At 41.0% G+C, this 26,373-nt stretch overlaps 1 protein-coding gene across 1 annotated transcript; it reads right to left on the bottom strand.

Moving 5' to 3' along the window:
• Positions 1–7,093: 7,093 nt before the first annotated feature.
• Positions 7,094–16,617, bottom strand: LOC139164984 (DGAT1/2-independent enzyme synthesizing storage lipids-like). Its single transcript, XM_070747770.1, has 4 exons — positions 16,549–16,617; positions 12,725–12,785; positions 11,485–11,624; positions 7,094–7,298 (listed from the first exon to the last, which is right to left on the bottom strand). The coding sequence occupies exons 2-4, from the start codon at positions 12,771–12,773 to the stop codon at positions 7,194–7,196; spliced, it is 294 nt and encodes a 97-aa protein (XP_070603871.1). The 5' UTR covers positions 12,774–12,785; positions 16,549–16,617; the 3' UTR covers positions 7,094–7,193.
• Between the last annotated feature and the right edge of the window lie 9,756 nt (positions 16,618–26,373).

The following is a 26,373-nucleotide window of genomic DNA, read 5'->3' as shown; positions in this document are numbered from 1 at the left end:
GGCAGAACAAGAAGCAATGGGTGGAAACTAAACAAGGAGAAAAGCAACTTAGAACTAAGGAGAAAATTCCTGACAGTTGGAACAATGAATCTGTGGAACAGCCTGCCACCAGAAGTTGTGAATGCTGCAACACTGGAAGTTTCTAAGAAGATGTTGGATACCCATTTGTCTGAAGTAGTGTAGGATTTTCTGCCTAGGCATGGGGTTGGACTAGAAAACCTCCAAGGTCCCTTCCAACCCTGTTGTTATTGTTATGTAACTTTTTTCCTTCCAAAATGTTTTTTATTTCTTGCATCTTTCTTCCTCTGCTTCCAAAATCTTTCTTTTTTTAAATTCCAAAAACCTCTTAAAATATCTTTAGGAATGTTATCTTAATCTTAAAACCTGTTATCTTATTCTTCATTACAATATCATTATAATTTTCTTAATAATTGGGATATCATATATTCTTTCAAACAATTGCTTAAATCAAACTTCCATATAATAAATATTCAGATTTTCCATTTAAAACATCTTTCATAAGTTAAAATCATTACTATCTCAATAGATCAGTAAATAACAATTGGGAGTTACTCAATCATTAATTGTAAAACCTTTCTTCTACATGATATTTATCTTGCATAAGGAGAAACCATACTCTTAAAAAAAGGTAAATCTATTCATATTCATTATGTAGAACAAATGATTAATGACAAAATTGATACTATTATATTATCCTAACCTCTTAGGTATGATAAGTACAGTTGGAAGAAAAAGTTTAATTACACAGTTATCCCCACTTGAAGCAACATTTTCTTACAAAATAACCTATCCTGTTAATCCAATTTAAATGGGTAACTTACATTTTACTTGTACATTTTATTTACTTGTGAAATATTGTTGCTGGCTTGATCAGAAGAGAAAGCCATGGTTCCTTCATTCTGAAAGTCTCTTCAACCCTCCCGCCCCTTCCCCCAGTGCTTCCTGTAGAGGAGGAGCTGTGATTGTTAGAGCCTGCTGCCAATCAGATAGCTCTCTCACTGCCTCCTTTCTGTGTAGAGGAGGAGCTGTGATTGGTGCAGCCTGCTGCTAATCAGGCAGCTGAGGGGTATTGGCAGTTGGACTGTAGCAAGAGCAGAAAGGGGAAAAAACCTAGTGTTGCCAGCCATGAGGTTTCGTTCCTCCCTGCCTTTCACATCGGAACTGTGGAGCTTTGGAAAATGCTGCATGGCAGTTTTCAGGTCAGTGAAAGTCAGTGACTCTAGTATAAGTCAAGGTTGGATTTTTGAGCACATCGAGTATATACGGTAATTATCATAAGTGCAATTACCACTTACTAAGGCCAGAAAAAAAGATAAAATTTCCAAATCCACTAAGTGGGTTAAAAATAATTGTTTCTATTCCATTGAATTTGATAATCTAGGAACTTTTTTCTAAATGCCTCTTCAAAATGAAGCAACAAAACCACTTTCATAACCTTCTCTCCGTAGGTCACTTAGAAATGATTCTACTAGATTTAGTACCCATAATATTGTCTAAGATCCCAGTTTTATTAGAATAAATTCAATCTAAAATATATAAAACAACATAGGAGCAGATTCTTCAAATCCACCTCACACTTCTTTTTCCTATCCTACACAAAATTATTGATACAAAACTCATTTCCCTTTTGAAGGATATGATAAATCACTCAACATTTTATAGAGTTAAAAGTGTGTTTCAGCAGTTGTAGTTATTTTGCATATTAGAGTCACGTATGTGTTGATCACTACGAGAATGAGCTTTCTAAAGAGAATTAAATAACAGAAGCAAACAAAATTCTCCAGCTAATGGCAAACACCCCCCCCCCCCATTTCACAGAAAAGTCTAAATTTCTTTAGCTGGGATGTACACCTTGGTGATATCAATAACCTCCTGACATAAGTGATTGAAAAAGCAATATCCAAACCTGAGTTATGATAAAAGTTTGTAGGTATTACTACATTTGAAATCTTTCCGTCTTCATTTTAAAGAGTGAACCTTAAGTTTCTTTTCATTCCACAGTGCGATTTTTCTTTGTTCTTTTTAGTCAGAAAGGAAAAAGACATGAAAAGGAGACTACTAATGAAGCATAGACTATGGTAATACAGTAATACCTTGTCTTACGAACTTAATTGGTTCCGGGACGAGGTTCGTAAGTTGAAAAGTTCATAAAATGAAACAGTGTTTTCCATAGGAATCAATGGAAAAGCAAATAATGCGTGCAAGCCCAAAACTCATCCCTTTTGCACATTAGTGCCAGCATTCCTATCGTTGTTCGGGGCTGGGGGGCGGGGGGTAGTGGACCTGACATTCCCAGCGCTGTTGCTGCTTCTGAAAGGAAAACTGCCGCCACTGCCACCACAGCCACCACTGCTGCCACTATCGTCTTGTCCTGGCGGGAGGGTGGGGCTGGAGCAGAGGGGCATCTGTGAAGGGACTGGCACTGCGAAAGCGCTCCCAGCAAAGGGGCTGTGAGAGGGTTTTCTCCCAGTGCTTCAGGAATGCCTGCCCCGCCCCTCTCGCAGCCCCTTCACTGGGAGTGCTTTCATCCAGGGCTATCAATGAAGGGGCTGCAGGAGAGGTGGGGCAGGCATTCCAAAGCTCTCGGAGAAAGCGCTGGGGGTCCCTGTCCGCCGCTTTCTCCCCCCCAAAAAAGATGTGCGCATGCAACGCCCAGACCGTACACACCCATCGCAACCCAACCTCCTTCAGTGGTAGCGGCAGTAGCCACCCTCCTTTGCACTGCTCCGGCTCTGCCCATCCGCCTGTCCGCTGCCACCTTGCCTCCCTCCTCTCTATTGTTTAGACCGGCTTTGCTTTGGACATCATAAGTAACCATTGTAACTTTAATAGTGTTAAAGTTCTAACAGTAACAGTAACTATTGTAAGTCGAGGATTACCTATATTCTGTCAAATGTGGCCGGCATCTTCAGAGCCAAGTTGCTCTCTTCCTGGCATCTAACTCAGTTGCCTGTGGTTTGTTGCCCAACATTGCTCAACAGATGCTGAATGTGAAAGCCTATACCAGCAAGGTTACGTGATGTTGGAAAAGGATTATGTGTATTTCAGCACTGATTTATCAGTAAATATATTAAGATGTGGCTTCCTATTGCTTTGATCTTTGATCTATTAGAAAATCTTTAATGAGGACATTGTTTATTTGATAGAACGAAATGTTCATTGTTCTTGTTCCACATTTAGAAATGATATTTCCAGGTAAAGAATTTCATCACAGAGATATTCATTGTGTAATACAAATGATAAATATGAATGATGTATATTTTTCCTCCTAACCTTAACTGTAACTATTGCTTATAGATTTTAAAAGCTCCATGAAAGAGAACCAGGAGAGGTTAATTTGTGGGTTTTTTTTTAAAAAAACCCCCTAGTCTGTAATTAGCCTCAGGCTGGGAAAAATCTTAATTTCATACTTTCCAGTATCAGTAACTCTTCCTCAAATCAATCTGACACATCCATAGATAAAGTTTTCATATTATCCATGCATATCGTGCCACACATATTTTGGTATCTTTGCAGTTAGTAAACTGTGACACCTACAGCAACATTCATTTTTATATTCTACATGACTCCAGGACACTGCAGTTGCCATAAATTTGAGTCAGTTGTCAAGCATCTTAATGTAAGTCACATGATCAGGGGGAATGCTGCAACAGTCACAAGTATAAAAAATGGTCATAAGTCTCTGTTTTTCAGTGCTGTTGTAACTTCAAGCGGCCACTAAATGAACTGTTGTGAGTCAAGGTTTACGTTGGTAAATACTTTCAGTGCATAATTTAGTAGGATACAGGTGGGGCAGGGCATGTTGCAAGTATTCAGCATAAACCTGGAGTCATTACTCTCCAGGTTTATGCAATATCCAGGGTTGTAGCTGAAATGACTCTTGCTCCATAAAGTCCTATTTTCATTACATTTATGGAACATTGCATAAATAGTCAAATAAGGTTTGTCCAGCTAATTCAGAAGTATTCTAATTCATTGTTGTCAAAGCTTTGTGAACCTTATTTGGTCATTTTAGACATTCTTATATACCGAAATTATCAAGGTCATATCTTTCTAGAAATGATGAAAGAAGAGGTGAATAATTTTGTTCCGTGAGTAATTAGGATATTGCACGAGGGGCTTCCAATAACTCAGAGTCAGTACTATGAGGGCTCTCATTTCAAGCAATTCCATCTTTCAAGAACATCAACCCAAATTCAGGTCTCATTGTGGTAGTTACTCCTAAAGTAACTAAATAGACTTTTCCAGCAGGAGCAGTAAGAAGACAAGGCCAGAAGAAGCAAGTTGTCATTTAGAATAGAATAGAATAGAATTTTATTGGCCAAGTGTGATTGGACACACAAGGAATTTGTCTTGGTGCATATGCTGTCAGGGTACATAAAATAAAATATACATTTGTCAAGAATCATGTGGTACGACACTTAATGATTGTCATAGGGGTCAAATAAGCAATGAAGAAGCAATATTAATAAAAATCTTAGGACATAAGCAACAAGTTACAGTCATAACCAGCTAATCCACCTTAAGCACTATATTTGCCAAAGTATAGTCATTATTTATATAATTTCTGTTATATGTGGTCAACAAGATTTACTTGACAATTCAGGGATCAAAGAGGAAATCTACTTCCTGTAATTTAGAAACTGTATTTCCATTAAAGCAGCTTAAAATTGTAATTGCTTTCTGTTGTCTCAGAGTCTGTTTAATTAGAATTCAATCCACCCCTCTTTTAAAGTACCATTACTGCTCTTGGTATTTTATAAACCCATACTTACGCATCTGAATTATCTTTGGTTGCATACAGTTAAATGTGCTAATTTTTCATTTTCTGCTATTTTTGCATTCTATTAAATTTTTATGAATCTGGTTTGTTTTCTAAGTATGAATTATCCTACCCAGTCTTAAGATATCTGTAAATTTGTTAAACCATTCTTCATATAACTTATTAATTAAGTTGTTGAAGAATACAGGATTTACAACTGAATATGATGTGATGCTCTGTATTTGATGAATGATGATCCCTCTTTGAGGATAATTTTTAAGTCAGCAGTGCACTCACTTAAACTTCACATAACCAGGGATAGGTTCTTGTCACTGGTTCACTTGTCACTTCTTCCCAAGCCACGTGACTGCACACACATTGTGTGCTGCATGGCTGCACCATGTGGATGTGGATGCTTTTTGCAAGCATGTGCAATGCTGAAAACTCAGCTTCTGAATACCCAGCAAAATATAGGGGGGGGGGGGAGCCAAAAACAAGATGGCAGCATATGCACAGTGCCAAAAACTCAGCTTCTGCACATGAACAGAAGCATCCATGGACTTGCACTGACAGAATTGGCTCTGTGAGATCACCACCAGTTTACTACAGGTTCTGTAGAACCGGTGCGACCCGGGAAGATCCCACTTCTGCACATAACCTATACACTAATATCCTGCTGTACAGAATAAAATACTCTGTCAATCGGTTTTTTAAAGAAAGCAAGATATATTTACTTCACAAAATTCCTACAGTCCACTTACTAAGGAAACTATCTAAAGAAATATTAGCTAAAGCAAGACAGGTTTCTAGTAATTCTTTTCAAAGTGTTGAATGATAAATCCTTTTATGATAACAGTATGCACTCTTAAATTTTTAGGAGTATCAACATAAGAGTAACTAGTCAGTATCTTGCTGTGTTTTCCTTTTCCTCCTTTTTGAATATTAGAATAACATTTGGTCTTATTCAGTCATATGCCAGTTCACCAGGATCTCTCAAACATAATTCAGAAGGTATCAGAAAAAAATATATCATGTAATGCTTTTGGCATTTTATGATGCAATTTAAACTGATATTGGATGTTTAAATACAGTGGTACCTCGAGATAAGAGTTTAATTCGTTCCGGACCTGCGCTCTTAAGTCGAGCAGCTCTTATCTCGAACGACTTTTCCCCATAGGAATTAATGTAAATAATTTTAATTGGTTCCAGCCCTCAAAAAACTCACAAAGTTAGTCTAAATTATGCAAAAAGACATGTTTTTAATGAAGAAATGTACATGTACATATAAATGAATAATGAAGTTTCTTTCACTTAACTTGTAAACTTTCTTAAACTTTTAAATTTACATATGTTCAACTTCTCTGCCACCCAATCCTGTAGGACAGAGGTCTCCAACCCTTTTTGCACCAGGGACCGGCTTTAAGCGATCAAGAGAGGAATGGGTGAATGAATGGACGGAGGGTGGGAAGGAAGGAAGGAAAGAGGGAAGGGACAGGAACAGAGGAAGGAAGCAAGGAAACTTATGAAAGGGGAGAGTAAGAGAGGAATGAGTGAAGGGAGGGAGGGAAGAAGGTGGGAAGGAGAAAGAAAAGAAGAAATAGAGGAAGGGAAGGTAAAAGAGAGAAAGAAAAAGAGCAAGCAAGCAAGCAAGCAAGCAAGCAAGCAAGAAAGAAAGAAAGAAAGAAAGAAAGAAAGAAAGAAAGAAAGAAAGGGGGAAGGGACAGGAACAGAGGAAGGAAGCAAGGAAACTTATGAAAGGGGAGAGTAAGAGAGGAATGAGTGAAGGGAGGGAGGGAGGGAAGAAGGTGGGAAGGAGAAAGAAAAGAAGAAATAGAGGAAGGGAAGGTAAAAGAGAGAAAGAAAAAGAGCAAGAAAAAGAAAGCAATAATAATAATAATAATAATAATAATTATTATTATTATTATTATTATTATTATTATTATTATTATTATTATTCCCAGAATTCCTCCACCAATCATGCTACTTTAGGAATGGGAATTGAAGTCTATAAGCCTTAATCTTGCCAGGTTTGAAGACCCTTGCACTTCTAACGCTTAACTCAGGGATCTTCAAACTTGACGGTTTTAAGATTAGTGGACTTCAACCCTCAGAATTCCAAAACAAGGATTCTGGCGCCACCTAGTGGACGCTCGGCTCGTATCCCGAATTTGAGCTCGTAACTTGAACAGAAATGTCTCTTCCTTCCTAGCTCGTATCTGGAAATGCTCGCATGTAGAGCAGCTCGTATCTTGAGGTACCACTGTACATTGAAGAAATAAATGTTTTCATCCCATTTTAATCTTGCCCTGACATTTTGTTCTAAAAAAGTTCCTGATGGAATGCAATCACTACACATATAATAGCTATTTATACACATATATTATCCACAGAGATTGTTAATGTTATATCATTATTTATCTTTGTTATGTGCATAAAAGCGTTGTCTAAGAGCATGCAATAGGCTTCCTGGGATTTTCTGGTGCTTGTCCCGTAAATCTTCTATTGCCCTTCGAGTCTGTTGGAGCAGTGGAGTGGCAAGAGGTGGGATGGAACGGAAAAGAAAAAAGAAAAAAAGATTTAATTTAGATTTATGGTTCAGGAACTATTGAGAGAACATTCTGGAACTAAATACACCGTATATGGACTCTATAGAACATACCATATTTTTTAATATATATAGTGGAACCTCGGTTAACGAATGCCTTGCACAGCAAACATTTCGGATAACAACCAAAAATGTTGTTAAAACTTTGCACTGGGTACCGAACAAAAATTCAGATACTGAACAGAAATTTTTGATTGTTATTCGAACTGTTACACCCATTGTCCCTCACTCCCCCGGCTCTCCTTATCTCTTTACCTCTTGCCTCTCTGTCCTCGCCAGGGGAGCAGCAAAGCATTGCTTTGGCTATGACAAGGCAGGCACTGAGTTTTCTGGTTCTCGGGGTGGTGGTGGCAGCAACTGCTGAGGCAGCTCCGACAGCTTCCTTTCGAGGAGTAGCAGTCCCGGGAGCATCACGTCCATGCCCAGGTCCCAGGCCCTTGTCCCCGCTGGTGTCACTATCCTAGAAAAGAAGCCGTTGGAGCCGCCACAAGAGCCACCACCGCTGGCCTCAAAGAAAAGCCCCCTGGGACCAGCAAACTCAGTGCCTGCCTGTCGAGGAGACAAAGGCAGAGAGACAACAGGTAAAGAGGTAAGGGGGGGGAGTGAAGGAGAAAAGGTGTGTGTGGGGAGAGAAAAAATCTTTATCGTGGGTTGTCCTGGAATGGAACACCCGCGATAAATGAGGGATCAGGTTTCCCCATAAGAAATAAAGGCTGGGAACCAATTATATCCATTTCCTTTATTTCTTATGGGGGAAATTGTTTCGCATACTGAACATTTCGGCTAATGACGAACATTCCAGAATGGATTGTGGTCATTAGCCAAGGTTCCACTGTATATAGGATTTTAACTTGCTATTTTCACCTTACAAACCCACCGCCGCCGCTGGGATGCCCCACCTCCGGACTTCCGTTGCCAGCGAAGCACCCGTTTTTGCACTGCTGGGATTCCTCTGAGGCTCCCCTCCATGTGGAACCCCGTCTCCGGACTTCCGTGTTTTTGTAATGCTGTAGGAGAATCCCAGCAGCGCAAAAACGGGCGCTTCGCTGGCAATGGAAGTTCAGAGGTGGGGTTTCCCAGCAAGGGGAACCTCAGTGAAATCACAGCATCGCAAAAACACAGAGGTCCGGAGGTGGGGTTTCCCATGGAGGGGAGCCTCAGGGGAATCCCAGCAGCTGAAAAATTTATTATTTATTTATTTATTATTTGGATTTGTATGCCGCCCCTCTCCGAAAAATGGGTGCTTCGGCTGGCATAAGGGGTGAATTTTGGGCTTGCACGCATTAATTGCCTTTCCATTGATTCCTATGGGAAATATTGTTTCATCTTACAAACCTTTCACCTTAAGAACCGCGTCCCGGAACCAATTAAGTTTGTAAGACAAGGTATCACTGTATACTGTATTTTTCAGTGTATAAGACATATCCTTTTCCTCCCTAAAATAGGCTGATAGTTAGGGTGCGTCTTATACTCTGAATGTAGCTTTTTTCAGCCCTAGCTAGCTAGCTAGCTGCTATACTCTGAATGTAGCTTTTTTCAGCCCTAGCTAGCCCTAGCTAGCTGCTAATGATCTTCCCAGCTTTTATCTTGAAGGCTCTTTCATTGTTTCTCTCTGCAAAGATTGTTTTCCAAGCCCTAAGTCTTTGCAAGTTTTTTTTCATTGTTCTAACTTGCTCTGAGTAAGTTTCTTTCTAGCCCTAACCAGGTGCTAAAAATGTTCCCAGCTCTTACCGACTTGCAAGCTCTTTCATTGTTAATCTAAGCCAAGATTGTATTCCAAACCCTGTCTTTGATTTTTTTTTCATTCTCTATTTGCTCCAAATGTTTCCTTCCAGCCCTAACCAGGTAGTAACAATGTTCCCAGATTTTACTGGCTTACAAGCTCTTTCATTGTTACTCTCTACCAAGAATGTATTCCAAACCATGCTTTTGTAGGTTTTTTTTACATTGCTTTACTTGTTCAAGATATTTCTTTCCAGCCCTAACCAGGTGCTATTAATGTACCCAAGTTCTTTCATTGTTACTCTCTATGAATAATATTTTCCAAGCCCTAAGACTTTGAAGGGTTTTTTTCATTACTCTAACCTGCTCTGAGTAGGTATCTTTCAGCCCTAACCAGGTGCTAACAATGTTCCCAGCTTTTACTCGCTTGCAAGATCTTTCATTGTTACACTGTGCCAAGAATGCATTCCAAACCCTGTCTTTGTAGGGGTTTTTTTCATTGCTTTACTTGTTCCAGATATTTCTTTCCAGCCCTAAGCAGGTGCTATTAATGTACCCAAGCCCTTTCATTGTTAGTCTCTACGAAGAATGTATTCCAAATCCTGTCTTTGTAGCATTTTTTTAATAGTTTTACTTGCTTTGAATGTTTCTTTCCAGCCTTAACCAGGTGCTCTTACCCGCTTGCAAGCTCTTTCACTGTTACTCTCTGCAATAAAAAGAATGTTTTCCAAGCCCTAAGGCTTTTCAGGGTTTTTATCATTGCTCTACTTGCTCAGACCGTTTCTTTCCAGGTGCTAATGATGTTCCCAGCTTTTACTGGCTTGCAAGCTCTTTCACTGTTACAGAATAATAAAAAAAAGACCTTAACCAGGGGATAAAATAATGTGCTGAAGCTGCCCAAACTAAGGATGCTAGCCAGATGAATACCTGGTAAACAGATTCCCCCTCTATTTCCCTCCCCCAAAACTAAGGTGCGTCTTATACTCCTAAAATATGGTATTTGATTGATATTTTCTTGTTTTTAAGTTTATTTCTTTATTTTTACAAAATACAAAAAATTTGATATGCATCTCAATTGTCCTTTACAGATCAGAGACTGTTTTGTTGTATTTCTTATTTATAAATCTTATTTACAAATTCAAAGATTGGAATAATAAATAAGAGAGATATGTGGTAAATATTTGCATTTATAAACATATAGAAATATCAGTAAACCTAGCAGGTAAAGAAGTAGGTACACATATAAATAGTTTGCTCTGCTTATCCTCTTGTTTTTGAATTCTTTTGAACATTATCAATATCAGTGTTGGATATATGTCTATTTTTATCGATACTAGCTCATTGTATCATTCTAGCTTATTTCTATCTTGGTCCATTTATACCAGATTATTCCATATCTTGTCAAATTCTTTGTCATTTGTTCCCTTAATTTCCACGGTCATTTTATCCATCTCTACACATTTATAGATTTTATTCATAATGTTGTTTTCCAATGGGATTTTTTCATTTTTCCAAAATGGGGCATATGATATTCTAGCTGCGGTTATTATAATTGGATAATGGGTTTGCTTAGAATATTTTTTCCTCCAAATTCCTAACAACATGCCTTCAGGAGTGAGTTCAATTTCCTCCTTTGTGATTTCTGATAGACTCATATGTAATGAATTCCAAAAACCTTTAAATTTGGGACAGGACCACCATAAATGAAAGAATGTGCCAGTCTCTGTTACATTTCTAACAATTTGCATTTCATTTTGGGTACATTTTAGCTAATATTGAGGAGGAAGGTACCATCTGTAAAATAATTTGTAATAATTTTCTTTATATGCTGCGGATTTTGTTATTTTACAGTTGGTATTCCAAGATTTTTCCCAATCAGCTAGGTGGATACCATGTACAACATTTTTTGCCCATGCCATCATAGCCCTTTTACAATTTCTTCCATCTTATCAAATTCTAACCAATATTTATATAACCTCATGATTATTTTATCATCTGGTGCTATCAAGATATTATCTAATGGGTTTATGGCTGTATCAGTACATATACCTTCTTTATCTTTGTTATATCTTGGTTTGATTTGCATGTAAGTCCACCAATTAATCTTATAGTTTTTGTTTAATTTGATTGATATTTTTATTTATGCATGGTGTTAATCAGATTGTGTAGTTTGAATAACTGCCCCTTAAATAGTATGGGATGGATGATAATCTTACATTGACATTTATGTACCAAACAATATTTCTGCACATCTACTAAATGTATTTCAATAACTGTTTGCAAATAGTGATTATAGTGTTTATAATTTCATAAAGAATGAATGGATATTTGAATTTGAATGGCTATTTACCCCTTACAATAAAAATACACTTACTTGTTCAGCTAATTTTTCAGGAGTTATATCTGGATCATATGGAATTGGTTTTCCAATATGAGTTATAAGTTTGACTGGAAACAATCCACATACTGGAAAGACTAACCATCGGTTTCGTTCATATAACCATCTCATTGGTCCTAGGTACAAGTTTTAGAAAATCTCAGATGTGCATATTAGCAGATTGCCAAGAGTTTCATACTTGACTTTGTTAGAAGCCTGTATTTAAATGCAATAATTAATACCAGTATTGGAATCAACTAATGTAAAGTTTTTGCAGTATACCGAAAAAAGAAAATAATCCATCATGTTTGAAGCCTTACAGTTTGCAAAATGCAACTTAGATTTAAAAGTTATGAAAAAATTAGAAGTAGGAGAACAAGCTAATCCTGACACATAAATAGACATACAAATACTGTACAAGTTGCCTGACAGGTAGCAGGCTGATATATAAGTAGATAGACAAACAGATAAGCCAGGCAGTCTTTCTAGGATAAATACCAATTCATTTAAAGAATATGGATAACTTTGCTAAATTTCCATAATTTCCGGGTCATCCCTGTGCCTTGTAATTCCATGACATCACATCAGTTATGGGAAATGTATTAAATGTTTGGTTTTAAATAAGGGTTTTAAATTATTTTAAACATTAGATTTGTTATATGCTGTTTACTACTGTTGTTAGCCGCCCCGAGTCTATGGAGAGGGGCGGCATACAAATCTAATAAACAAACAAACAAACAAATAAATAAATAAATAATAAATTAGTTTTTCCACTAAATCTCTGGAACTCTGGAGTATGTACATATGCATGTATATTTACAGTATATATGTATATAACTGTATATTTGTATGTCTTTGTATATGTCTATAGATCTATAGGTAGGTAGGTAGATAGTTAGAGAGAGAGAGAGAGAGAGAGAGAGAGAGAGAGAGAGAGAGTCAGACAGACAGATAGTTATAGCTAGCTAGCTAGTTAGATATCTGAAGTGAGATCATATACAGTCTTTTCTCATTCTAGGAGAAAACTCATATGTACCACCCCTTAAACAGTTCTCCTAACAATAAAAAATAATCTCAAATTAATCTATCCCAATTATATTTTTAGTTTACTTATAACCCATATTTAGCTATTCTTGCTTGAATCATTCAAATTAAACATGGTAAGCAAAGATGCAGCTGTACAAACGTATAGTCTTAAATAAATAACATTCCCAAGAATAAATAAAGTTTTACATACTTATATTTAAATATGACATATATCCTTCTCTAATATTTTGTGTAAACATAGGAATGATTGGCTAGAAGAAATAAAAGAAACAGATAATGAAATTATTTTAGTTACAGTACATGAAAGAAATGAAATGTATTGCTTAGAGATAAAATACACTCATTAAAAGGTTATTTTGATGCATTAATATGAATAATATATTGTATAAGATCATTATACTTTTATAACTACTATCTGTTATTTTCAGCAGAGGGTTGCGTTTAACCACGAGGGGCAGGAGTTGGCATGGTCAGTTTGATGTCATTCATGTCCGGGACACCTGTGGTGGTCTGAGTGCTTTGCCAGAGAAAATGGGATCCCAAACTTAGTTTTTAGCTGCTACAGCCTCCTGCAACCTTCTGTCAGTGAAAGCGGAGTTCAGGAAACAGCACACGGCCTTCTCAAGGTCCATTTTCACTGACAGAGGCACCATGGTCAAGTCTTTTGCTTTTTTCAGGGCAACTATGTTGGTCAGATCTAAGCAGCCTCTGGGCCAGATCCGGGCCCTAGGCCTTGAGTTTGACACCCTGACCTTTGGGGGAAGGTGATGATTGAGAAATTCCTTGTGGGTCCAATCACACTTGGCCAATAAAATTTTTATTCTATTATATTCGAAAAATGAACTAAAACTTTCATTTTTTTTCTGCATTTCAGGTACATTATGGTTGAAAATGTAGCTAGATGTAAGAGTTGGACAGCCAAAACTCTGTCTGGAATCGCGATCTGGAACTTGCCCAAATGTACACCATAAAGCTAATTTTTGAGAGTAGATGGGAAAAAATGTCAATTTTCTAGGCACTTGCAATCAACTGGGAGTCATTGGTTCCCTAGCGGCAGTGTTCTCTCTAATTTTTTTGGGGGGTGGGCGGAAAAGTATAGTGTCTGAGCGGCAGTCCCTTCGGGACTGGGCGGCACAGAAATAATAATAAAATTTCCCTCTCGGCTTCTGGGCAGGTTTGGAAAACTCTGAGCTGCTGCTGATTTTTAAGTGAGCGATTGCTCACTGCTCAGCTTAGAGGGAACTATGCCTAGCGGTGGAACCTCTTCTTTTTAACCATTTTGGAGTTTTACTTTTTATTGTTTCTTGAAGACTGAAAATCCTTCAGCACTTCAAGTTTACCATTTGCTGAATGCGTTAAACTTTAAGATGTTTAAGAAGAAAAACATATTTCTTTCCAGCTTTGTGAGATCTTTATTTGTTTCCATCCCCCCTATGTACAGTAATTATGTGATTTTTTTTGAAACTTTTAAAAATGCTAAGACTTTGTAAAATTGATTTAAAGAAAGAATTTAAAATTAATCACATCTTCCAGTGTGGGGAAAGAAGTCCTATTTTCAAGACTACAGAACAGATGGCAAACCTATGGCACGGGTGCCATAGATGGCATGCGGATCCATATCTGCTGGCACACGAGCTGTTGCCCTAGGTTAGCTCCAATGTGAATGTGTGTGCTATCCAGATAATTTTTGGCTCACACAGAGGCTCTGGAGAGGCATTTTTGGCTTACAGAGAGCCTCCGGAGGGATGGGGGAGGGCGTTTTTACTCACCCTGGCTCCAGGAAAGCCTTTGGAGCCTGAGGAGGGAGAAACATTAGCCTACTGGGCCCACCAGAAGATGGGAAACAGGCTGTTTTTGGCCTCCCAAAGGTCTCTGGGAGGTGGGGGATGCTGTTTCCATCTTCCCCAGACATTGAATTATGGGTCTGGGCTCTTGTGCATGTGCGATAGCACGCACACATGCTCTTTCGTCACCCGAGGAAAAAAAGGTTCACCATCACTGCTATAGAGATTCACAGTCATACAGGTCATGATTGTCCCAAATGTGCTTTTTCAAGAGGCTATTGGAGTTTCTTGTTTTTCTTTGAAAACATTTTGCTTCTCAAAAGAAACAAAACATCTTCAAAGACAATCTGGAAAGTCCAGTTGCCTCTTGAAAAAGTGTCATGCTTATATTTCATTCTTTAAAAAACTTTGAAGATTGATTTCTAGACCACGGATGTCCTATATTAGATGTATGATCTGTGGATTAAAAAATCTTTGTATTCTCAAGATTAAAAATTGCTGAATGGGTTTATTTTCAATCAATTTAAAAGCTAAACTCCACAATTTTCATATTCACTCTCATAGCCATTTCTCAGTAGCTGCCACCAATTTCATTTTTTTAAGGAAAGGCAATGATGGAACTTGTTTGAATGTGAACCAGTCATATATGGATATGCCTACTAGTCAAAACATTCACTCATTCACTCTCTCTCTCTCACACACACACTCACTCACCTGGTTTCAGATCTCATAAAAGGAATTAACATAGAATACAAGTTAACTGCCTGATTCCATTGCACCAAATTTTATGTACCAATAATTTTCTTTTTTTGGGGGGTGGGTGGGTGGAGTGCAGGAGAGAAGCATAATTTTTAAGATTTATAGGGCAATGATTTTATTTCTAATTTTATGACACTTGTATTACTTATCATTTTATTTTCTTCAATTTTTTCCAGGAGAGATGGCAAGTGAAACATACTTTCTATTACAATCAAGTTTGGCATAGGTGGATAAGTTGTAAGCTTTGTTTTCCTATGCACTTCCTATCTAATAGCTGATGCCATTGTATGTGGATTATATGGATTGCTAATGGTTGGATAGACACATTTTACTGGAGCAAAAAGAAAGGTACGGTTTTCCTTCCTATTTTAATTATTACTTTTATTTTCACTACTTCTGAAGTTACGCTATTTGTATGCATGGCTACATAATGTTTAATGTATGCACTTAAATTTTCATTGTCTTAAATAGTTTAGCATAATAAAATGATAAAAATAGAAAAGGGATTTGAATTATGTGAATTGAAAACCATAAGATTTTCCATTTCCTGGCCTGGCAAATCTGATTTTTGGTTGTATGCACCCTCCTGTGCATTAGCAAATAGCTTAAAAATAAATACAGTGATCCCTCGATTTTCGCGATCTCGATCTTCGCGAAACACTATATCGCGATTTTTCAAAAAATAATAAAAATACTCCCCGTTTTTTTTGCTATACTGTACCATGGTTTTTCTCACCCGATGTCGTCTTTTTTTCTATCATTTCTCTCTCTCTTCCTTCCACTCTTCTCTCTCTCTTTCTTCCTCTCTCACACTCTCTTCCTCCTTCTCTCATCTCTTTCGGGGGGGGCGGCGGGCGGGCGGGTGGCTACGGGGGACGGTGCCCGCCAGCGCTGGACTCGGCGGTGAGAGGGGCGGGTAGCGGCGAGTGAGCGGGTGGGCGAGTGGCGGGCGGGTGGGTGCTTACGGGGAACGGTGGCCGCCAGCGCTGGACTCGGCGGTGAGAGGGGCGGTAGCGGCGAGTGAGCGGGCGGGCGGGCGAGTGGCGGGCGGGTGCTTATGGGGAACGGTGGCCGCCAGCGCTGCTGCAGGAGGACTCGGCGGTGAGAGGGGCGGTAGCGGCGAGCGGCGAGTGGACGAGCAGCGGGCGGGTGGGCGTCGGACAAGCAGCGGGCGGGCGTCGGACAAGTGGCGGGCGGGCAGGCGGCGGACAAGCGGCGGGCGGGCAGGCGGCGGACAAGCGGCCGGCGGCCGGCAAGCTGTATGTAGCGGAAGTAAAAACACCATGGAAAAGTGGCGCGCATGCGCAGATGGTGTTTTTACTTCCGCACCACTATATCGCGAAAAATCGAGTATCGCGAGGGGTCTTGGAACGTAACCCTCGCGATACTCGAGGGAGCACTGTAGTTGGTATTCACAAATGCATATTCCACTTTAAAAGCATTACAAAAAATATGAAGAGAAATGGCTTACCACTTTGGCATCTATAGCCAAATGAGCAAATCCTTTACGTGCTCTCCAAATTATTTTATACTGGTTATTTCCATAGTTTTTCTCTCTTAGTCCTCCTGGTGCAAGTCCAAGTAAGTGCCCTTGCTTCAGAATATTTAAACACCTTTCTCTTGTAGTACAATCACACCGATTAACGGAACTGAATTGTTTTAGTCCTGCAAAAGCAGACCTAAGAAATCATTCTGTTCTTGCTTGTAAGATAAAAGAGAATACATGTACTTCCATCATGACATAAATCAAAACAAGAACTTTAAAGAAGAAAGATTGGATTTCATAGGTTAGTGAATCAATTTTATTAAAGACCCCCCCCCAAACCCCTAAACATAGTAATTTTTTTACCTGGTAATTGCAAGATACATTTTTCTATCACGGAATAGCAGTGTCTCCCAGTGAGTCTATAAAACCTTGTTATAAAACAGTGATAGTCCAATGGAAGGGCTCCATGATAATAGACAATAATTGCTGGTCCTTTGGGTATGTTTTCTATTCCAGAAATCTCATAACCTGTTAATGGGAGGTTAAAAGTCTTTAAAGGAAAAAAGTTTCCTATAGAAGATCACATAAAAAATGGCATATTTTTCATATCATGATAACATTTTAAATCAAATGTGTTTTTGGAACTATCACTGATCCTCAAAATAAAAAATGAAAAATGAAAAAAATTAGAATCTGTTGAGAAATCAGTGTTACTGCTTTTTTGACCTCACATTCGGTCTATTTTCCTATAAGTTACTTAGATTCATGTTACTTAGTAACATCAAACCTTTCTCACAAATGTCCATGTCTTTAGAGATTTTGTCCATTCTAAAGCCTCATTTTTAAAAAGACATTCTGTTAACAGTTTCTAAAATTCTTAAAAACATATAGAATGCATGGGCTTCAGATAGCTTCTTCAAGCTTTAGCCTAAGGTATAGTTAATGATAATGTTTAACAGCCTAAGTCCGTGGGGGTGAACCAATGGCACATGAGACTTTGCCTGTTTCAGCTCTAGTGTGCATCTACACTGGCCAATTGATTGTTGGCCTTTGGAAAGGCCATTTCACCCTCCAAACACTTCGGGGACACTTCTGTGAAGCCCCAGAGGCAGGGGTGGGCTGCTGCCCAGACGGGAGGGAATGCAGTGGGGTAGCAAAAATGGAGTTCCACCCCAGAACACCCAATTTGTATTGAAAGTTGAAAGAAATTGCAGGGCATTCTGCATAAGCCACACCCACATTGTGGCAGTAAGGCAAAAAAAATTCCCCTAACAGACAAACGAGAATTTCAGAAAAACGCACTTCTAGTTTGCTGTTATGCTGTTTTTTGCACTCCAAATGGGTCATGGAAGCTTCCCTGATGCTCTGTAGTGCAACAAACTTCTGCAACCTCATATAAATATATTACAACTGTCCAGCCATATATATAGCCAGTAACAAATAGCATTCAGTGGGCAAAAGTAAAGCAGAGCCAGGCCTCCACCCCCTTCCCTGTTAAAGGCTTTTTCTTGTTCGCTGCTCACCCAGCCTGCAAGCCAGCCAGCCTCCCTCCCTCAGTGCACTCTTTGGGTTCAGTGACCGCAACAGTCCTGCATTCCAGAGAATGGGGAGCTGCTTTGCCAACAATGACCCTTTCTGCATTCACAGGAGATATGAAAACAAAGCGTAATGCCAAAATCCGTATTGCTACTGAAGTAAACCTAGAGACAGGGTTAGGTTGAGAATGGTACCTTTATTCAGCTCAGAAAAGGTAAGTGACTTTCAGCTAGTACCGTCTGCCTTGCCTGGGAGAAACCGCTCCTTTTATATATTTGCGGTTCCCGCCAAAGCAAGAGCAGCCGCGTCTGAGCCAATCAGGAGCGACTTCCTGATTCTAGCTCAGACAGCGCTTTAACAAGCAATAAACTATTTACAGAGATACAAGGTAGCCATTACAGGATGCAACACCCCTCCCTCCTTAGTTTGGATACATCCATCACGAAAGCCATGTGACGAAGTCCTCCAATCTGCTGGGTCTCCGCGAGGCTCGCTCCGACCTGCGCAGTTCAGTTGTGTCCTCGCTACCGATGGTGGAGGTCGGCTCGCTGTTGCTCTCCCGGCGCGGCTGGGGCCTGTTTGGGGCTCCGGCCTGCTGATTCGGCCTGGCAGGCACAACGCTGACTTCGGAGGAGGAAGAGGGTTCAGCGTCGCTGGAGGATTCTCTCTGACCCGATAAGTCCATTTGAATGTCTATACACTTGGGTTGCGTGTTAAAGTCTTTTGAAATGGGAGAGTCTGTGTCAGCGGTTTGCTCCAGGGAGTTTTCCATGCGTTTCCGTACGTGGTCAATGTGCCGCTTCCACATTCGACCATCCTCCAGTTTTACAATATATGTTTTAGGAGCGGTTTGTTTAACAATAATTCCCTTCATCCAGTTTACACCTCCATCAAAATTTTTTACAAACACATTTTGTCCCAAATACATTTGCCTTTCAGGGTTTACATACATTGGGTTATTTGTGCAAAACCTTGGGTGTAACCTATCTAATGGGGACCTTAGTTTCCTTCCCATTAGTAACTCAGCAGGGCTTACGTGTGTGTGAGTGTTTGGGGTAATGTGCTGGGTTAGTAAAAACTGGTCCAAATTCTGTTGTACATCTCCAGGGCCTGACCTGAGCAATGCTTCCTTTGCCACGCGAACGTAGCGTTCTGCCAACCCATTAGCCCAGGGCAAGTAAGGTGAGATGAGTTTGTGTCTGACCCCAAGATTATCTAAGAACAATTCAAACTGCCTGGCCGTTAATTGTGGCCCATTGTGAGACACTAGGATATCAGGGCAACCATGGGTAGCAAATAGCCTGCGCAGCACCTTGATGGTGGCACTTGTGGTTATGTTGTTCATTGCTATGATTTCCACCCATTTGGAGAATGCATCAACCACTATTAAGAAGTATTGTGACCCCACTGGCCCTGCAAAATCAATATGGACCCTGGACCATGGCCCCGCAGGTTGCTCCCACTCTGCTGGAGTTGTTTTGGGGGGGGTTAGGCCGTGATTCTTGGCATGGATCACATTTGGCTACCCAGTTTTCAATATCAGCATCCAAACCTGGCCACCATAAGTGCCCTCTAGCTAGGCCTTTCATCCTGACAATCCCAGGATGGCCCACATGTAACATTTCGAGTACCTTTACCCTTAGGCTTTTAGGAATGATCACTCTATCTCCCCACAACAGACAACCCTTTACATATGACAGTTCTAGTCTTTTGGTTTTGAAGTCACACAATTCAGGTTTCACAGAGTCATTTTGCCATCCCTTAAGTACACAGTTTACCACCTGTTTTAGGATTGGATCTTGCTGCGTGTGTGCAGCCACCTCCTTTGCAGTGGTTAGTGGGTTGTCCTCGAGTTCTATCATTAAGACATCAGCAGATGGGGCAGGGTCCTCTACTAACTCTGCCATGGGGCACCTACTGAGACCATGGGGCACCTACTGAGACCATGGTTGATGGTTTTACCCCCTTTATGGATGAGCTCGTACTGGTATCCTGAGAGGAAAAGGGCCCATCTGATTAGTCTTGGGGACATAAATGGAGGAGTAGGCTTGTTAGGGGCTAGGAGACCTAGTAAGGGCTTGTGGTCGGTAACCAATTCAAAACTTCTCCCAAAAAGGTAATTATGAAACTTCTTCACCCCTGCCACTAAAGCTAGAGCCTCCTTATCTAGTTGGCTATAATTTCTTTCAGTATTGGTCATCGTTCTGGAAAAGAAAGCAATTGGGGCCTCTGTATTATTAGGCAGAACGTGAGCCAAAACTCCTCCTACGCCGTACGGGGAAGCGTCGCACGTCAGCCTGATGGGTAGCGAAGTACTATACTGGACTACCACACTTTTAGAAGTTATTAATTGTTTTATCTGTACAAAGGCTTCGTGTTCAGTTCTCCCCCAAGTCCAAGGGGTTTCTTTCTGGAGTAAGCGGTGTAGAGGCTCTGCTGCTGTTGCCTTCTGTTTTAAAAAGACGGAGTAAAAGTTAAGAAGGCCTAAAAAAGCTTGCAATTCCGTCTTGTTTTGTGGCTCTGGGGCTTCTCTAATGGCTCTCAGTTTCTCGGTCGTGGGGTGGATGCCTTCCTTATCGATTTTATAACCTAGGAATTCTACACTGTTGGTTCCCCAAATGCATTTATCAGGCTTAATTCTTAACCCTTTGTCCTGAAGTCTCTGAAGTACTTCCCTTATTCTTTTGTTTAGCTGTTCTTGGTTTTCCCCTGCAATTAAGATGTCATCAAAATAGGGAATGGCCCCTTTAATCCCTGATAACAATCGTTCCATTATGCTTTGGAATATCCTTGGGGCTATGCTTACTCCAAACTGTAATCTGGTACATTTAAAGGCCCCCCTGTGGGTCACAATTGTTTGCGCGTTTGCTGTCGGTTCATCGACAGGTAACTGTTGATAAGCTTGCGCGAGATCAATCTTTGCAAACCTTTTCCCTTCCCCCAGGGAGTGCAGGAGTTGTTGTACCACCGGAATGGGGTAAGGGTGATGTTGGAGGGCCTTATTTAGCGTGGATTTATAGTCAGCGCAAACTCTTAAGGAGCCATCTGGTTTTAGAGGCGTGACTATGGGTGTTTCCCATGGCCCCTGCTCCACAGGAACTAAAATGCCTTGGCAAGTTTGGGGAGGAGCGGAAGGGGTACCCTGCGAGGTTTGAGCCGGACAGGCGGGACCTTGGGGTCAATAGAAAACAAGATAGGGGGCCCTTTATACGATCCCAAGGTGGGGCTAAACACTTCAGGGAACTCCTGTAGAAAGTTAGGCATGCTATCACAGTTAACAGTACAAATACCAGAAATTTCAATTCCCAAAGGTTCCATCCAAGCCAACCCCAGGAGAGAGTGCTTAGCCCCTGTAACAACAATCATAGGCAGGGTATATTTAACATTCTTAAACACGATAGGTACATTCACTTTGCCCAGAACAGAGATTATTCCCCCTTGAAAATCTCTAATTACCAATGAGGTTTGCAATAGCTCAGATTTAGATAGGCTAGGCATGTACAATTTAAGCTTTTCCCATGGCATAATGGTGTATTTAGACCCCGTGTCAAGCTCCATAGAACATGGCTTGTTGTTCAGTAGTAATGAAATTACAATCTTGCCCCCATTTTTTGTTGCCGTGTTTTTCACGGAAAATTTAGTGTTACCTCTTGAGTAGTCGCGGTTAGCGGCTGAGTAGTTCTTTCGGCCCGAAAAACGGAAAGGTCGGTTTTCTCGCGGTTGAGGTGTTTGATTCTGGGGTCGTTGATGGCACGGAGCGGAGAAGGTTTCCTCCGGTGCAGCTGCTCTGCCGGCTTCGGCGATGTGGCCGCGTCGGTTGCAGCGGCGGCATATGGCGTCCCGGAAGGGGCATCGTTGGCGCTGATGGTTTCCTCGGCAGCCGGCGCAGGGGGCGGCAGGGTGAGGAAATCTGTGTTGTCTCGGCTGGTCTTGCAGCAGGAAACAGCTGTCCTCGTTGCGAGCTGGTGGGCTGAGGTCGTCTGGGTCATCGGCGCGGGAAAACGTGGAGTCTATCTTTCCGATGACTTCTTGTCTTTCGTGTTCCTTCAGCTCTTTTGCAGCGGCGTCGGCGACCTCTGCGGTTTGTGCTAGCTTAATTACTGTTTGTAGGGTCGGTTCGTCTTCGGTGAGGAGTTTGTTCCTGACCGAGGCGTTTCTCATGCCGAAAACTAAGGCATTGGTGAGGCGAGCTTCCGGGTTGTCAAACTTGCATTTCGCAAGTACCGTTCGAAGTCGCGTTGCAAATTGGTTGATTGATTCCGCTTTGCGCTGAGCCATTCTGGAGAACTGGTGCCGGAAAACCATAGCTGGTTTTGTTGGCTTGAAATGGCTCGCGAGCTTGGCTTGCAGGACGTCCCAAGCGACGGATCTTGCTGGCAGCGGGTCGGTGAGAGTCTGGGCGAGGGCGCGGATTTCTGGACCACAGTAGTTTAGGAAGATAGCCCGTCTCCGATCGGCGTCGGCGTCCCGTATTCCTTCTGCCTCGAGGAAGATCTCGCAGTTGGCTAAGTAGTCATCCCAGGAAGTCTTCTCGGGATCGAAGAACTCCGGAGCCCGGCTGATTTGGAGGTTGTTCATGTTGCACGCGTGGTTTCTTTCGTCCGTCGTCGCCAGTGAAGTAAACCCAGAGACAGGGTTAGGTTGAGAACGGTACCTTTATTCAGCTCAGAAAAGGTAAGTGACTTTCAGCTAGTACCGTCTGCCTTGCCTGGGAGAAACCGCTCCTTTTATATATTTGCGGTTCCCGCCAAAGCAAGAGCAGCCGCGTCTGAGCCAATCAGGAGCGACTTCCTGATTCTAGCTCAGACAGCGCTTTAACAAGGAATAAACTATTTACAGAGATACAAGGTAGCCATTACAGGATACAACAGCTACATCACACCGTGATCAAAGGGGCTTCCCCAAATCCATTTTTTCCTGAACAAAACAGGCATCTGGGGAAGAGGTTCCAAGGTGGGGTCCCACAAAGGAAGTGTCTCTGCCCTCTCTCTTTCTGATTTTCTCTTTCTCTTTTCTTCTCTTTCTCTCTCTTTCTTCCTCCTTCCCTCCCCTTCCCCTCCCCTCCAAGAAATCAGCGCCACCGGACTGCCCAGCCAGGGAGAAACATGATCCCTCAATCCACAGAGTGGGGGGGAGAAGAGAGATGGGAAGTGCATGTGGTTGTATTGACACAACTTCTAGCCATGAACCCCTTTGTCTAAGGGACGAAGCTGAGCAGGGTCTTTGGAGAGAGGAAAGGGGCAGCTCAGCAGTGACCGCATTTTCCCCCACTGAAGTTAATTCGGCATGACAGCCCAGAAAAGCAAGACGAGCCACTTGGCTTTTTTTCCCTTTGCTCCCCTTACATTCACCTGCAACATAATCCATTGTGCAAAATTTACCAGCCGAATAACAGGGAGGGGCTGTAATATCCCCGCCACCACTTAGGCGGAGTCACCAAAGCTTTTCCTAAAAACAGGGAACATCAGCTTGGGGTCAATCCTGATCCTGAGGGGTAGTTGAGTTCCTGCAAACTGTGGCTGAGACATGAATCTGGGGGAGAGTGATCCTGCCGCTGAACATTTGCCGCTTTGCTGTCCTAAGTTTTAACCCAGAATAGTGGAGTTTGTGGCAGGTTTGCCTTGCAGCTAATACCTCCTGCCGTTGGCTTGCTCCCTATTTTTAGGAAAAGCTTCAGCAAACTTCATGCAAGGGAGGTTGTCAAAGGGAAGCAGCTAAGTCTTAGGTAGGATGCCTGTCTCGCTGCCTGCCCAGCCTCTGCCCAGCTCCCACCCAGCCCCTGCTCCACTTCACCTGACCTGACATGTCACCCCCCAAAACACACATCCTACCTGACCCTTGTAGCTCTGTTGCATTCCTGGTGCATTCCTGGGCAGCCAATTCTAAAAGAAAACGTCTCGCGAATTCGAGAACTTTGATTATCTTTTCAAGAAACATATGATCACATATAAGGTCTGGCCCCAAGAATGATGTCTTTGAGTAAAAATAAATTCCTTAACTCTGGTTTAAAGAATTAACGAAGAATATCTTACTTACTGTGCAGTATCTTTCCAATCAAGTCTGACATCAGTGCATACGTTTTCTTTGGCATATCCCATTGTTTGCAATTGACATCCTCTGGCAAATTACCAATTTTTTTCCATACTGTATATACTAGATTAGTGGCATAGAAGATAGAAAAGGCAAAAAGGAATGGATAATATAACAGTATCAATATCACTAACACTGTTATGGGATATACCATAAAGCCTGCACATTCTTCCAAAATGTAAGTTGACCAGATGGAATATTCTTTTCCAGAGGCATAGGATATGTTTTCTGCAGTCATGTTTAAAGTCATGAATAAATGTACAAAAATGCTTTCTACCTGAGGAAAAAAAATACAAACATGCTTTAATATATTTTTATGTTTAATGTCATTTACAACCCCTCACTATTGTTAAGGAATGTGCAGAACCCTTGAGTTGTCAAGGTCACGCACAGAGGAAAAGATGGGATTCCAGCACATATCAGACATACATTACAGCTTACTTCTTCATGCTTTCTGGCTCCCCACTACAGCAATTTGCACTACCTCTTCAAGCTATAGTACTTCAACCCAAACAAACATTCATTGTTAGATTCTTTATATATTGCAAACCCAACTGTTAGTATGCAGTACTAACAACTATCCAACTGTTCTGTGATGAAAATATCACACTGAGAAAGAAAAGTTGTACATTTATTAAAAAATCAGAACATTCTGATTAAAAATTGAAGAGATTCACCCCTCTCGGTATTGAAAAAAAAGGAGATAAATTTCACCTGCATACACACTGAGGTATCACATTGAGATCCAGTATTAAAACTTTAAAAGAAAAGTTGTACATTTATTAAAAAATCAGAACATTCTGATTAAAAATTGAAGAGATTCACCCCTCTCGGTATTGAAAAAAAGGAGATAAATTTCACCTGCATACACAATCATTACCTCTGTCACACAGCTTGCTTGGAAGATCAATTTTACTCTGATGAAATCTGGTCTTAAACGAACAAAGGATACATTCTCCTCCCTCAGTGGGTGGAGTGAGAGCAAACTCAATTCAAACCTAGAGTTAACCACCCTTTTAGCCAATGCCATCTAACATTCATCTTTAAGTGAAGAATGAGCAGTTTAAGAAATGAGCATTAAGTCTGCTCTAACTGTTTTCATGGTGCCTCTGTTTAATCCACCTCAGATGTCTCCTGGTTTTATATTTTCCTCAGGCTGACATTCCACTTGGATCAGCAGGAGCAGATTGCTCTGAATCTGAGTCCTGGGCCATGATACCATTTGGAGCGTATAACGTAATCTAATCTGACACAGGAATGATATTTTGTAGAAATATCAATTTTTGATATTCCACAAAAGAATATCATCTGAGGGTATGATTATTTTTGTTGTGACATCTATCCTTTGGAATTTCACTCTTCCTGAAGGCTGGACCAGACGTCGCCAGCACTGCACATAAAAGAACACGAAGTCCCTGTCATTCAAAGATGGTTGCATTAGTATTCTTTTTATACATCTGCAAATTTTAATATGTTCCATTTGAATGTGCCTTCCCTTCAACTGTTTCTCTGCAGGAAGTCAGAATCAATCAGCATGAAGTTTTGCTCTTCTGCCAAAATGTAATTCAGGTTTGGGAGGTACAGTGATACTTCTACTTATCGGCGCCTCTACTGACGAACTTTTTGAGATACAAACGTGCTGTTTAAGATTTTTTTGCCTCTACTTCCGAACCATTTTCTTTTTTAAAAAAAATATTTTTTATTAATTTTCATAAAAGACAGACAAAACAAACATACATTTAACATTTTCTACTTACGAACCCGAGCCTAGGTGTCTGTGTTCTCCTACTGTTACTCCCCCACCACTAGGATTTATCCTTAGCTTGCCGCCCCCGCCGGTATACCCCGCCTCCAAATTGCCAATGCCGACTATTGCCAGCTGAAGCGCCTGGGATTTCCCCTTTGCTTACGGTGGGAGTCCGGAGGTGGAATCCTACCAGGCGGGGGAGGGGAGGATAAAGGAAGGCAGAGCGAAAGAAAAGTAACCTGTCTCCAATTCCTTTCAAGCATCATTGCCATCATGAACGCGCAGCTTCCTTACTTAGTCTCGCTTGGAAAGTGTGTGTGTGTGTGTGTGGGGGGGGGGGGGTTTAAAGCTGGCCCAAAGCTTTCTTTTCTTTCACTCTGCCTTCATTTAGTTTGGAAAGCTTGGAGAGAGAAGAATGACAGAGAACCCTAATCCTA

The sequence above is a fragment of the Erythrolamprus reginae genome, chromosome 3, assembly GCF_031021105.1.
Source record: "Erythrolamprus reginae isolate rEryReg1 chromosome 3, rEryReg1.hap1, whole genome shotgun sequence".
Taxonomy (NCBI): Eukaryota; Metazoa; Chordata; class Lepidosauria; order Squamata; family Dipsadidae; genus Erythrolamprus; species Erythrolamprus reginae.
This window is presented reverse-complemented; position numbering and strand designations above follow the sequence as displayed.